This window comes from Nycticebus coucang, chromosome 2 (genome assembly GCF_027406575.1).
Source record: "Nycticebus coucang isolate mNycCou1 chromosome 2, mNycCou1.pri, whole genome shotgun sequence".
NCBI lineage: Eukaryota > Metazoa > Chordata > Mammalia > Primates > Lorisidae > Nycticebus > Nycticebus coucang.
The window spans coordinates 167,399,513-167,414,842 of record NC_069781.1 but is presented as its reverse complement, the minus strand read 5'-3'; the positions used below and the strand labels follow the sequence as shown (position 1 = coordinate 167,414,842).

The following is a 15,330-nucleotide window of genomic DNA, read 5'->3' as shown; positions in this document are numbered from 1 at the left end:
CAGTAGGGTGCTGTGGCATTACAGTTCACAGTAACCTCAAACTCTTGGACTCAAGCAATCCTCTTGCCTTAGCCTCCCAAGTGGCTGGGAGTGAACCACTGTGTATGGCCTATGTTTTTAACTTTGTCTTTTTTTTTTTTTTATGAGACAGACTGTCTCACTATATGGCCCCTAGTAGAGTGCTGTAGCATCACAGCTCAGCAACCTCAAACTCTTGGGCTTAAGCGATACTCTTGGCTCAGCCTCCCAAGCAGCCGGAACTACAGGTGCCTCCTGGCTACTTTTTTGTTGTAGTTGTCATTGTTGTTTAGCAGGCCTGGGCCAGGTTTGAACCCACCAGCCCTGGTGTATGTGGCTGGTGCCCCAACAACTAAGCTACTGTCACTGAGCCTGTATTTTTATTAATTAATTAATTTATTTATTTTTGTGGTTTTTGGCCGGGGCTGGGTTTGAACCCACCACCTCTGGCATATGGGACTGGCACCTTACTCCTTGAGCCACAGGCGCCACCCTATTTTTTTTAAGAGACAAGAGTCTTACATTGTCGCACTGGATATAGAGCTGTGGCGTCACAGCTCACAGCAACTTCCAGTTCTTGGGCTTATCTGATTCTCTTGCCTCAGCCTCCCACGTAGCTGGGACCTGCCACAATGCCTGGCTATTTTTTGTTGCAGTTTGGCTCGGGCTGGGTTCGAACCCGCCACCTTTGGTATACGGTGCTGTGCCCTACTCACTAGCCACGGGCGTGACCCCTGAGCCTATATTTTTAACATTGTATACTCTAGCTATTATCCCATCTGGAATCCTATGAAGAATTAGAGTTGATTTTCTGATTTGGATGCCTTATAGACTACTTATTAAAAAGTGATCCAATCCTGGGTGGCGCCTGTGGCTCAAGGAGTAAGGGCGCCGGTCCCATATGCCGGAGTGGCGGGTTCAAACCTAGCCCCAGCCAAAAACCAAAAACCAAAAAAAAAAAAAAAAAAAAAAAAAGTGATCCTGGGCGGCGCCTGTGGCTCAGTCGGTAAGGCGCTGGCCCCATATACCGAGGGTGGCGGGTTCAAACCCGGCCCCGGCTGAACTGCAACCAAAAAATAGGCGGGTGTTGTGGCGGGCACCTGTAGTCCCAGCTACTCGGGAGGCTGAGGCAAGAGAATCACTTAAGCCCAGGAGTTGGAGGTTGCTGTGAGCTGTGTGAGGCCACGGCACTCTACCGAGGGCCATAAAGTGAGACTCTGTCTCCACAAAAAAGAAAAAAAAAAAAAAAAAGTGATCCTATCCTAAAAAACAAAAAAAACCCCAAAAAACTATTAATGGGACTGATAGCTCAAGACAGATTATTTCTGACTGGGCACAGTGTGGCTCACACCTATAATCCTAGCACTTTGGGAAGCCAAGGCAGGAGGATCCCTTGAGCTCCTGAGTTCAAGATCAGCCTGACCAAGAGTGAGACTCCATCTCTACCAAAAATACAAAAAAACTAGCCAGGGTCATGGTGGGAGCCTGTAGTCCTAGCTACTCAAAAGGTTGAGTCAGGAGGATTGCTTGAATCCAGGAATTTGAGGTTGCTGTGAGCTAAGCTATGACATGGCACTCTAGCCTGGGGCAATAGAGTAAGACGGTCTTAAAAGAAAAAAAACTCCTGTAATCCCAGCACTTGGGAGGCTGAGATGGGTGGATTCCCTGAGTTCACAGATTGGAGACCAGCCTGAGCCAGAGCGAGACTTCGTCTCTAAAAATAGCTGGGCGTTGTGGAGGGCACCTATAGTCCCAGCTACTTGGGAGGCTAAGGCAAGAGAATCGCTTAAGGCCAAGAGTTGGAGGTTGCTGTAGGCTGTGATGCCACAGCACTCTACGGAGGGTAACAGAGTAAGACTGTCTCAAAAAATAAAAAATAAATTAACAGCTGACTGAGAAAGGTCAAAGGCATCTTATTTGTTAGACGAAATTTGAATTTCTTCCTTGAATTCCGAAGCTATCATGGCTATTAATGAGCATGCATCTACAGTAAGTAGCCACAGTCTCCTGCCCTCTATGGCAATGCTGGGCAGCTTCCCATGCCTTTGCATAGGCTGCAGGCTGGCAGACAATGAAGGTCATAAATCTTCTGAAGCTTTAGTCATGTGTTAGGGAATAGAGAGAAAATATCTTTTTTTCTGAAATTGTGGTCTACAGAACAAAGAGGACCATATAAAAGTTGGATGAGTTTGTAGCTACTTAGAACATTATCCCAAGTACAAATACTTCAGAGTTTCCAAGCACTTTTGTTCAATGAAAGGAAATTACTGTCTGGTATTTTGGAAGATAACATTTATAATGACTAGTCCTCAAGAATAACTGTTTTATTATCATGATTTGTGAAAAGTTAACAAGGAAGACAGTCCAAGGAAGGACATACATAATGCCCTGTTTTAGGTTCCAAATTTCTTCTTTTTGATGGGTGGTGGGAGCTGAGCAATGATGTCATCCAGGGGCCGTTCTACTGCTACCAGTGTTTTTTCATCCAAAAGATCCAAGAAGAGTAGAGGCTGTGGAGAGAGAGTAATGATTGTCCTAAGCGAAAGGGTCCAGGGCTAGTCCTGAATTGATTAACTAGAGTTGAAAGGTTAGCCAAGTTCACCTGAAGCTGAACTACTCATCAAAAAAGAAACAAAACAAAACAAACTCCTCAGCCAGGCTTGGTGGCTCATGCCTGTAATCCTAGCACTCTGGGAGGCCAAGGTGGGTTGATTGTCTGAGTTCACAGGTTTGAGACCAGCCTGAGCAAGAGCAATACTAGCCTAGCTGGATGTTGTGGCAGGGGTCTATAGTCCCAGCTACTTAGGAGGTTGAGACAAGAGAGTCACTTGAGCCCAGGAGTTGGAGGTTGCTGTGAGCTATGACACCACAGCACTCTACTGAGGGCAATAAAGTGAAAAAAAAAAAAAATATATAAACTCCTCAAAAACAAGGTTAACCTAGTACAAGGCTTAAGTGATCTAAATCTCTGATACTCTTTCCGGCACTAGAACTCAAAATAGCTGGAAAGATTGGATACATACATGTATGCATTCATTCACTTATTTATTTAGTGATGGGGTCTTGATATAGTGCCCAGGTACAGTGGCTATTCACAGGTGCAACCCTGATCAACGTACACTACAGCCTCAAACTCCTGAGCTCAAGAGATCATCTTATTTCAGTCTCCTGAGTAGTTAGGACTACAGGTACACCTGGCTCAAGGTTGCGAGCTTTTAACTGAGTTCATTCATAAAAATTTCAGCAGGATTTTTAAAAAATCTTTTTCTAAACAGAAAATCTGATTCTCTTATTATCTTAGGAAGTGATGTTAATCAAGGGCTTTTTTTTTTTTTTTTTAATTTTTTTTGTAGAGACAGAGTTTCACTCCATTGCCCTCCATAGAGTGCCGTGGCGTCTCACAGCTCACAGCAACCTCCAACTCCTGGGCTTAGGCAATTCTCCTGCCTCAGCCTCCCGAGTAGCTGGGACTACAGACGCCCGCCACAACGCCCGGCTATTTTTTTGTTGCAGTTTGGCCGGGGCCGGGTTTGAACCCACTACCCTTGGTATATGGGGCCGGCGCCCTGCTCACTGAGCCACAGGCACCGCCCGTTAATCAAGGGCTTTAAGACCTAAAGTCTTGACAACTAGCAAGACACAAATGCATCAAGAAGCTAATTATTATATTTGAATAATTTACAGATTCTTCTTAAAAATATTCTTGTAGATCCCTGAGAAAATGTTCCAGGACCCAAAAGGAACTTCAATCTTAGAAGCACAACTTATAACAAACTGGTCAACATATGGTGGTAGTCACCATAAGGAATTAGACCTACTGTATCGAAATGTACATACGGCACATGTCCAATCTATGAAAATTAGGTCAACTTAAGGAGGTGGTCAATGTAGGAGGTGGCCAATGATAGAGGTTTTTTGTTTTATATACAATGAAATGTTCCAGGGAGAAAGTCATAATAAATTCAATGACTTCTGTTTGCTAGAAATTTCTTATGGAACATTCTCCAGCTAGAAGTCAAATTTAAAAGCTGGTTCTCACCCTACCAAAGGCTGCAGGTGTACACCATCATTTCTCACTACCTATGCATTTCATTTTGCATTTGCCTGTGACCTAACACAAGAACAATGAAATACACACAAGGGACAGGCAGCCTCACAAAAGACACTTGTCTCCCCCAAACCAGGTTCTCTGAATGTAAAATGAGGGAGCTCCTATCTTCCTACTATGGGAGCTCACTGTATTTTGATAATGTCACAGAAGAACCAACCATGCAGAATATAACACTAAATGTTTTACCTTATATATCTTAGAAATTTTAAAGGCATGGGCTGTGCGCCTCCGGACGACATCTGATTCATTCATGGGAGGAAATGGATTGTATAGTAAGGTTTTGTCACTTGGAAGGGGCTAAAAAAAGAAAGATATACAGTTTAAATCATATTTTTTTAATCATGCTTATTTGTGTTCGATTGTTTATTTATAATTAAATCATACTTTTTATTAAATCATACTTCTACAGAGCTGAGGACTGTGGTGTTTTTCAGGCCAACAGCACCTTGCAACCACCATATTGTACATTCACTACCTTCCTGACTGCCCTCACTTGAAGACAGTGGTGGCCACTCTTCAGCCACACTGCAGAGGGTGGGAGTAGGAGACAAAGAGAGCTTGGTGCTTTGTGCCAGCAAGATCAAAGGGCCCGGCTGGGGCTCCTGGCCAGTCTCATCAGTAACACTTTGTCAGAAAGGAACAAAATGGCATGTGCTCAGCCCACGTAGGCTCTGTGCTTTCTAGACTCTCCCCCAGCCAGATCACAGACTGGCTAAGTGACTGAAAGTCTCCTCCCCAGGCGAAATCTCAACACAAACCACTCCCACTGATGTCACTGACACCTTGAGAGATCACCTCCAGCTAAACAAATGATATTTCATCTCTGACTTCCTTGGGAAATAGGTCTGCCCAGTATAAGTAAGTGATGGACTTAAAACCAACCCTTGGGAAAAAACAATCTGGGCTGAGTTACAAAGAGGCAAGCAAGTGGGAGGGGCCCTTCCTGAATCACTCATCTCGAAGAAGGCACTTGTCAGCCAGCTCTGCTTCCCACACCCAGAGGAGGTAGGGCCCATGAGATGATTCCAATGATACATCCCCATGCACACCTCTTCAGAGCCATCTGCTGCTTCCCCCATGTTCCCTCCACCCCCACCTTCACAAATACACCACAACACAGTGTGCTGGTTATAATCTAGGCTCAAAGTGCACTCCAGGCATGGCCACAATGCTCTAAGGAATGAAAAGTGCCTTCCCAGAAAAGACATGTAAATTCTGAGAGAAGCAAAACAGTAGCTGGCAAAGAGGCTGGAATCTAAAACTGAAGAAAATGCTTACATCCCATCTAAATCAAAGCCATGAAGGATGGAATTTTCCTAGCTGTACTTTTTTTAAGGAATTAAGACTCCTCAAGCCTACAAATAATGTTTCAGTATTTTCAGCCAAGGGGCACAATGGTCAAAATATCAGCCTGTATCTGCTTTCATGAAGCCATGTTATCAAACATTTCAGAGTTCGATGATGAAAATGAGTTAGCCAAATCAACAATATTCCCTGACAAGGGTCACCTTCTGAATACTGAACAAATCACTTTCCTACTTAAGTTTGTGTACTCATTAGCAAAATAGAGAATAGTCAAATCAGGAAAAAAATAAATAAATACAAAAAGGTCAGCCTCTTCCCTGAGATCCTCTTGATCTTGGGAACACAAATAAGGAAATCTGTAAAAACAAAAGTTCCTTTACTCCAAAGAGTATCCTAGAAATCTTTATTCTGATTTTCCTTCCACAATCTCATTGTACTTCTAGCTCTAAGAATTTAAGATTCCAAGGCAAGGAAGATTCAGTGAGGTAGTAATGAAGCACTCACCAACGACTTGTCAATGATGCAGAACATGTAGGCATCGTGGAGAAGGATGTGCATTGGTCTCTTGGGATGAAAACTGATGTGTGTGATGGGCGTATCCCTTTGGAGCCAAAACTGGTGGAACCCTTGCTTCTGGATAGTCCGGCTCCACTCTGTATACTGTTTGTCTGGGATGCTATACTCAAACACCTGAGAAACGATATGACACAGCAGAAATGCATGGTGGTCCCCAGAAAGAACAGAAGAGTATTCTTCTACAAAGCCTGACTATATCATATTCAGACTTATGCTTACCCACCATTTTATTTTAAAATAAAGTTTTAAATGAAAACTATTATTATTGTTATTTATTTTTTATTGAGACAGAGTCTCACTTTGTCACCCTCAGTAGAGTGCCATGTGTCACAGCTCACAGCAACCTCAAACTGTTGGGCTCAAGTGATTCTCTTGCCTCAGCCTCCCTAGTTACTGGGACTACAGGTGCCCAGGACAATGCCCAGCTATTTTGTTTGTTTGTTTAGCAGGCCCAGGCTAGGTTTAAAGCCACCAGCCCCGGTGCATGTGGCTGGCACCCTAACCACTGAGCTATAGGCACCCAGCCTTTAAATGAAAATTACAAAATAAGAGTAAAGTCACTCAGCAATCTTGACATACCTCTTCCCCAAGTTTATTGTTTTTAGAGACAAGGCCTCGTTCTGTCACCCAGGCTAAAGGGCACTTGGCACAGAGTTCACTGTAGCCTCAAACTCCTGGACTCAAATGATCCTCCTGCCTCAGCCTCCCGAGTAGATGGGGCTACAGGTGCATACTACCACACTTGGCAGACTTTTCTTGCTTTTTGTAGCGATAGGGTCTTGTTCTGTTGACCACGCTGGTCTCAAATTCCTGGGCTCAAGGGATCTACTCACATCTGCCTCCCAAAGTGCTGGGGTTAGAGGTGTGAGCTACCAGTCCAGAGCTGTTTATATCTTTTCAGAAATATTTTCTATACACAATATATACTGTTCTGTATCTTGCATTTTTCATTTAGTGTCATACCATGGAGACTGACCCATCTCACTCAACACCCCCTTTGAAGAACACATAATAATTGATTTCTTTTCTGGATGTATCATACTGCTTTATGCACATTAGATTGTTTCCAGTCTTTGGCTACTACAAATAAGGCTGCAATGAATCATCTCTGCATAAATGTCTTTCTGCACAACTCAAAGCATATGGAGGAAGTTTTAGAATTAAAACTTCTAAATCAAAGACTGTGTGGACTTGGATTTTTTAGTTTTTTAAGATATTGCCAAAAAGTCCTCCAAAGGCTTAGGCTAACTTGTGCAATGTGTGAGAGTGCGGCTTTCTTAACAACACTGTGTACTATTAACTGAGTTTTGCTAATTTAACAATACAAAAATTTCCCACCACTTTTCTTATTTTTGAGACAGAGTCTCACTTTGATGCCTTTGGTAGAGTGCCAGGGCATCATAGCTCACAGCAACCTCAAAGTCTTGGGCTCAAACAATCCTTTACCTCAGCCTCCTAAGTAGCTGCAACTACAGGTATTGCCACAATGCCTGGCTATTTTTTTTTAGAGATGAGGTCTCGCTCTTGCTCAGGCTGGTCTCACACCTGTGAGCTCAAGGAATCCACCACTTCAGCCTTCCAGAGTTCTAGGATTACAGGTGGGAGCCACTGTGCCTGATGTTCCTACCAATTTTAATGACAGAAGCACTTAAGGGACCAACTGATAGCAAAGCGTCAAGTGTACATTATCATGTGGAAAAAAGGCAAGGATGTGGCTTTGCCAATCTTTCAGTCCTTGGTTAAAAACTCAAATGTAGGGTGGCACCTGTGGCTCAAAGGGGTAGGGCGCCGGTCCCATATGCTGGAGGTGGCCGATTCAAACCCAGCCCAGGCCAAAAAACCACACACACACAAAAACTCAAATCTAGGGTGCCGGCCCCATATACTGAGAGCGGCGGTTTCAAATCCGGCCCTGGCCAAACTGCAACAAAAAATAGCTGGGCGTTGTGGCAGGTGCCTGTAGTTCCAGCTACTCAAGAGGCTGAGGCAGGAGAACGGCCTAAGCCCAGGAGTTGGAGGTTGCTGTGAGCTGTGATGCTACAGCACTCTACTGAGGATGATAAAGTGAGACTATCTCTAAAAAAAAAAACAAAAAACAAACACAACTCAAATCTATAAAACCAAAATGAGAGATTTCTTTTTTTGGATAGTGTATATGTGTTCATATGTGAATGTAAAAACAGCTCATCAAAGTAGTAAAGCATCACTTGTCTAACAGTCACTTTAAATGTGCTTCCTAGATCACATTTAAAATTTCCAATGGCTCAGTGAGGCAGACATTATCACCCTCATTCTCACCTCAGCCTCCTGGAGTGCTGGGATTATAGGTGTGAGCCACCACACCCAGCTGGATAGCCAGGTATTCTAAAGATCTTCATTTAACAACTTTGTATGGAACAAAGTAGATTAGGCTCTAATTTTGGCAGAGATTAAGTACCTGATTTCACTAAGGACTGATTTCCTCAATATGCAAAGGTGAAGGTGAATTATATAATTCCTCCCCCACCACCCCCGCAGTTTTTGGCTGAGGCTGGGTTTGAACCCGCCACCTCTGGCATGTGGGGCCGGCACTCTACTCCTTTGAGCCACAGGTGCCACCTGAATTATATGATCTTATAGGCACTTTCAACTCTCAAAATATTACATCCCACATCCAGTTTAACATTTTAGACATCTCTTGTCTAAAACAATCAGTAAAAGTATTTCAAAATTCTTTTTTGGTTTTTTGTCCTTTCTAGGCTTTGGTATGAGGATGATCCTGGTTTTATTTTAGCATAGGTTAGGGCATAGGTTAGGGATGATTCCCTCCTTCAGTAAGATGAATAGCAGTTCTTTGTAGGTCTGGCAGTATTTGTGAATTAGTCTGATCCTGGGCTTTTTTTTTTTTTTTGACGGAGTCTCAAGTTATTGCCCTGGGTAGAGTGCTGTGACATCACAGCTCACAGCGACCTCAAACTCTTGGGCTTCAGCGATTTTCTTGCCTCAGTCTCCAAGTAGGTGGGACTACAGGCACCCATAATGCCTGGCTATTTTTTTGTTGCAGTTGTCATTTCTTTTCTCTTTTTTTTGCAGTTTTTTTTTGGCCAGGGCTAGGTTTGAACCCACCACCTCTGGCATATGGGGCTGGCGCCCCACTCCTTTGAGCCACAGGTGCCGCCTGCAGTTGTCATTTCTTGTTGAGAGGTTTTTTATTACAGATTCAACTGTATTACTCGTATCGGTCTGTTCAGAATTTCTATTTCTTCCTGTTTTAAGCTTGGGAGGTCAAAATTCCTCTATTCTCTTGTGCTTTACTCTAAAACTTCAGTGTTTCCCCATTCAAACTGTGCCTCAGCAAACCAATGGATACTGCTGGCCTGTAATGAGCCCAGGCTATGCATAAAGCTTCGCTTTACACAGGAGAAAACTATGTTTATATTCTCTGGCACCTTCAAAGAAAGTTTCCCCAAAGTTGTCCATTATCTTAGGTTACAATCCGGTAGCGAGAAATTAGAATATACCAGAACCTCTCTTACCTGCTGGTCTGAATGAGCGATGACAAGGTTGTTGGTATTGGGGGCAATGGCCAGAGCAGTCACTGGGAAATTGTACGCAGGCACTGTGCAGTGAAGCTGGAAACAAATAATAGACACAAGAGCCAACTCTATCATACCTTCAAAAGACTAAATAGTCTAGATCAGTAGTTTATATTTTTATTTATTTATTGTTTTTGAGACAGAGTCTCACCTTGTGCTCTCCATAGAGTGCCGTGTCATCAGACATCACAGCAACTTCAAACTCCTAGGCTCAAGCCTCAGCTTCTCCGGTAGCTGGGACTACAGGCGCCTGCCACAACACCCAGCTATTTTTAGAGAAAGGGTCTTGCTCACGCTGGTCTCAAACTCCTGAACTCAAGCAATCCACCAGCCTCGCCCTCCTAGAGGAGAGAGCCACCAGGCTCGGCCTTTAGGTCAGTAGTTTTTAAATAGCTTTGCTTAGAACTCAAGAGTGGCATGGACATTCCCATAATCTTCAAACATTTTTCCACACAATAAAACTTTATTATTTTTATTTATTTATTTTATTGTTAAATCATAGCTGTGTACATTAGTGCAATCGCCTGTACCCATTCTAAGATGCACCATAGATGTGGCCCCACCCATTACCCTCCCTCCACCAAAGCCTCCCCCCTCCCTTCCCCTTCCTTGGCCCTTTCCCCATAGTCTTGTGCTATAGTTGGGTTATAGTCTTCATGTGAAAGCTATAATTTAGCTTCATAGTAGGGCCGAGTACATTGGATACTTTTTCTTCCATTCCTGAGATACTTTGCTAAGAAGAATATGTTCCAAAACTTTATTTTTTTTTAATTCATATTTCTTTACAACACTGACAGCATTTGCTGAGAACTCAGAGTAAAGCTTTTCCCTCAACAAATCTATCTCTATGAATTGCTCATTAATATGTCACTAAATAGGGAACCTATAGCTCTACACTGGGTTAATTTTTATTTCTTTGTTGAGATAAAGTCTAACTCTATTGCCCAGGCTAAAGAAAGTGCTGTGGCATCAGCCTAGCTCACAGTAACCTTAAACTCCTGGGTTCAGGTGATCCTCCTGCCGTAGACTGTCAACTAGGTGGGACTTCAAGCACCCACTAAACACCCAACTGATTTTTCTATTTTCAGTAGAGACAGGGGTCTCATTCTTGCTTGAGCTGGTCTTAAATTCCTGAGCTGAAAGGATACACGTGTCTTGGCTCCTAGAGTGCTAGGATTACTGGCGTGAATTGAGCCATCTTGCCCAGTCCTCTATACTGGGCTTAAAAGAAATCAAAGCCTAGGAACGAATATTTAGATACAATTGCAAGGCATATGCAAATTACATACAAATACTCTTTAAATGCTAAGAGAGGTTCAAAGACAAGAGCTCAGCAAATGCTCTTGCCACAGCGTAATAAAGGCTTAGTTAAGCAGTAACAGGCAACCCATTAAATATTGCAGTCTGGTGGTGTTCTGCAAATTTTTAATGCCTACTGAAAGTTTTGGGTAGTTGAAATATGATTTTTATGATGAAAATGAGGACTTGTAAAAGATCATTAGTGACTCAACGTATGAATATCAATATCATTATTGATTAATAAAAAATGCTTTATTAGGATTCCTCTTTCAAATGTCTAGTTCTGTTTAATTTCAAAATACCTTGACATTATCAGGCAAGCCACAAAAGGAACACTTATGATCTACAACTATTCACCTGGGCATTTTCCTACCCAAAATATAAAAATAATCTGGATATAGATTCATTCCTTAATTTCAAATTTCTAGATACAAATGTTTTCCATTGACTGATTTTAATGTTACAGAGTATAGCTTCTGGGTTATAAAAAAGTAAAACAAGATTCCAAAACTGGAAAAATTCTTAATTAAAAAGAAAAAAGTTTGGCTTGGTGCCTGTAGTCCAGCCTGGGCCAGCTAAACAATGACAACTGCAACAAAAAAATAGTTGGGTATTGTGGTGGGAGTCTGTAGTCCCAGCTACTTGGGAGGGTTGAGGCAAGAGAATTGTTGAAGCCCAGGGTGAAAGCTTGAGGCTCTGTCTCAAAAGAAAAAAAAAGAGGATCACTGCAATCTAAGAGTTTGAGGTTGCCATGAGCTAGGCTAATGTCATGGCACTCTAATCAGGGTGACAGAGTAAGACTTTGCCTAAAAATAAGAAGAAAGCTGAGGGGCGGTGCCTGTGGCTCAAAGGGGTAGGGCACTGGCCCTATATGCCAGAGGTGGTGGGTTCAAACCCAGCTCTGGCCAAAAACTGCAAAGAAAAAAAAAAAAAGAAAAGAAAAAGAAAGCTAGGCTTTGTGGCTCACACCTATAATCCTAATACTCTGGAAAGCTGAGGCAGGTAGATTGCTTGTGCAGAAGTTCATTACCAGCTTGAGCAAGAGCGAGATCCTGTCTCTACTAAAGATAGAAAAACTAGCTGGGTGTTGTGGTGGGTGCCTGTAGTTGGTGGGCGCCAACTACTTGGGAGGCTGAGGCAAGAGAATCACTTGAACCCACGAGTTTGAGGTTGCTGTGAGCTATGATCACACCACGGCACTCTATCTAGGCTGACAGAGTGAGACTGTCTCAAAACAACAACAATAGCAAAAAATAATATAAAATAAAATAAAATAAAAAATTAAATTTCCAGGTTAGATTAATCTGTTCTGAATCACGTTAACTGCAAGGCAACTGCCTCCTGTGTAATGATTTAAATTCTGTGAAAGGGGGAGGGACACAATTATAAGAGGAACTTTACCTAACAAATGCAATTAGCACAATCTAATTGGTTTATACCCTCGATGAATCCTAAACAATTTAAAAAAAAAAACCAACTTCTATGAAAGCCTAAGCTCACCTTTGGGTGTTTTACATCATAGACATGGACTCCAGCACTGGTTCCTGACGCAGCTAGCCAATTCCCATCTGGACTGACCGCCAAAAGACACATGGACTCCACTGTCCCTGTGAGGATGGAAGAACAGTTACATCTCCTACTTCACACAAGCAGCACTGCCTTGGAGATGATGGCAAAAGCCAACAAGATCCTCAGAATTTTCAATCGCTGAAGGATCATCTGTTGATACTTTTGCAAGTTAGTTCAAGGTGTTAACCTGTATATATTTTTTATGTAATTAACCATCTTTTATGTAAAGATAATCCAGAGGTAAAACTGAAAGTATTAGCTGGGTGCAATGGCTTACACCTGGAGGATCACTTGAGCTCCGGAGTTTGAGATTAGCCTGAGCAAGTGAGACAATGTCTCTACTAAAAATAGAACAACTAGCTGTGAGTTGTGGTGGGCGCCTGTAGTCCCAGCTTCTCGGGAGGCTGAAGCAGGAGGATCACTTGATCCCAAAAATTTGAGGCTACCGTGAGCTAGGCAGATGCCACAGCACTCTAGCCTGGTTAACAGAGTAAGACTGCCTCAAACAAAACAAAATAAAATAAGATAAAACACTCAAAGGTATTACTTGCTCAGGACAGAATAAGACAGTGTCTACTAGGGTAATGGAGAATTAGAGCAGCATCTACCACTAAAAATCTACACGTAAAACTAATTGTTTCAAACTCTTTTCCTACCAAAAAAAGTTTTTAATTTTATTTTTACACTTGATCTTAGCCAAAAGGCCGAGAAGCGATTTAATTTTATTTTTATAAACTGACTAATATTCATGGGGATAGTTGGTGATATTTCAATACATCTAATGTTTGCTAATTAGATCAGGGTAGTTAGCATAAATGTCCTAAATGGTTTTTAATCAAACCAGCAAGTTCAACAGATTGAACAGACTTGAAGCTTATCTTTGATTTACTAGGTGCCTGCTACATACTTGGCACTAACGGAAAATGGGCACATAGGAACCATTTTTATCATCTAGGGACTTTAAATCAGCCTAGTGTGGGATAAAAATTAGATGGTGATGCTATATGCCAAAATATATGCTGCATATGACGCCCCCCAAAAATGAAAAGGCTGCTAAAGGATGGTTGGAGATCGGTAGAAAAGGATGGAGGACAATGTGAGCTAAGTAGAAAGGAATGGAATATACAAATTTGAAGGCTCTGAAGAGACCTGCTTGATTGACTTCAGGGGGAAGCGAGATAAGAAAGGTGGAAGAATAATGTCAAATCCATAATGTAGAGCTGAATTTAACAAGTAGTAAACATAGGACTAACAGTCTAAATAAAAACATTTATAGGTACTCGTTTTAAGTATTGTCAGTTTGAGCGGAGCCTGTGGCTCAGTGGGTAGGGCATCAGACCCATGTACCGAGGGTGGCGGGTTCAAGCCTGGCCCCAAACTGCAACGACAACAATAAATAAATAAATAAATAAATACATATTATCAGTTAAAAAATAAATAAATAAATATTATCAGTTTAATTTATCTGACCCCTAAAATTGTGGGATTCTTCTGTATGCTTTTGAAACACCTTATGAATAGTGAGAGCTAAAGTTAAAAGAGTTAACTTCCCAGATTGATGGAGTCTAAATGACAGGGAAGCAGATAAAATCCAGGTAGAGAGAGAAGGGCTCACAGGAAGGATCCAAAGAACTCTTTTTTTTAAAGGCAAATGTGAAACAAAGGTTATTGAGGAAGAGAAAGATAGGCTTATAGAAGAAGACGTAGCTTTACAAAGCAAGATATGCTCGTCAAGAACAGTGATCAGATTCCAATGCCAAGCAAGTAGGCAAAGAGGCCAACTTAAGTAGTTCTTAAACTGGATGCTAAACCTAAGTAAATCCTCATCAGTTAACTCAGCTACACACAGCCATACTCATTCACACACTGAAAGAACTCACTCTGAAAGAACACTGAAAAAGAGTCATGAACATTAAATGAACACAGGTAAGAAAACCGTATGTATTAACCTATTACAGCATAGGTAGGCCCATGAAAAAAAACTTTTTTTTTTTTGTAGAGACAGAGTCTCACTGTACCGCCCTCAGGTAGAGTGCCATGATGTCACACGGCTCACAGCAACCTCTAACTCTTGGGCTTACACGTTTCTCTTGCCTCAGCCTCCCAAGCAGCTGGGACTACAGGCGCCCGCCACAACGCCCGTCTATTTTTTTTGTTGCAGTTTGGCCGGGGCTGGGTTTGAACCCACCACCCTCGGCATTATGTGGCCGATGCCCTATTCATTGGCCACAGGCGCCGCCCAAAAAAAAAACTTTTTAATGTAAATAAGAAACTGTTGTGTATGAAGACTCTTTCAACTTTATATAAACAAATAGCCAAAAAAGTAACATGCCCACAAAATCCATCCCAACACATACTAGAAAATACCAAAATACTAATGGCAGGTATTTCTGGGTGGCAGGATTACAGATGACTTTAACTTTCTTCTTGTTCTCCTAACAAAACTCTAAGAAGGATGATGAAACTTCTCTGGCCCCAAATAAGGAATCAAAAACCCAGTGAGAAAAGAGTAGGTGTGAGGAACATTTCAGATCTCATCTAGTGTCTTCATCTGCCAGATATGTCCTCCTACTTCAAATTGCAAACATGTGAGTGAGTCTATTTCCAGAGTGGGAAGAACATGAGGGAACCCCCCCACCCATGCTAAGGTTTAAAAGGGGAAAAGTCGCATCTTAGACACAGACAACTCTCCCTGTGCCCAGTTACCAAATTCCCACCTGAGGGAGGCTGGAAAGTGTGCACGTGCTTGAAGCTTCCTTCCAACAGCTGCATGACATGGAGAGACCCTTGATTTGATGCCACAAAGAACTTTGTTGAATCTTCAGAAAACAAAATCTGAAGGGCAGAGCGAAGGAACCCAGGCATTTTGGAAACCTT

The 15,330-nt window shown here is 42.2% G+C and overlaps 1 protein-coding gene and 1 pseudogene across 2 annotated transcripts in view; both read right to left on the bottom strand.

The window, feature by feature from the left end:
- Positions 1–2,327: 2,327 nt before the first annotated feature.
- UTP4 (UTP4 small subunit processome component) overlaps positions 2,328–15,330 on the bottom strand; it is a 40,209-nt gene continuing 27,206 nt past the window's right edge. For both annotated transcript variants that reach the window (XM_053604813.1, XM_053604823.1), the window contains exons 12-17: positions 15,171–15,327; positions 12,385–12,491; positions 9,526–9,621; positions 5,939–6,124; positions 4,316–4,426; positions 2,328–2,528 (exon numbers count right to left, since the gene is read on the bottom strand). In XM_053604813.1, the coding sequence (XP_053460788.1) occupies positions 2,412–2,528; positions 4,316–4,426; positions 5,939–6,124; positions 9,526–9,621; positions 12,385–12,491; positions 15,171–15,327 (774 nt within the window). In that variant the 3' untranslated portion in view covers positions 2,328–2,411. The remainder of the gene's footprint in view (positions 2,529–4,315; positions 4,427–5,938; positions 6,125–9,525; positions 9,622–12,384; positions 12,492–15,170; positions 15,328–15,330) is intronic.
- LOC128579906 (uncharacterized) lies at positions 13,011–13,169 on the bottom strand (annotated as a pseudogene).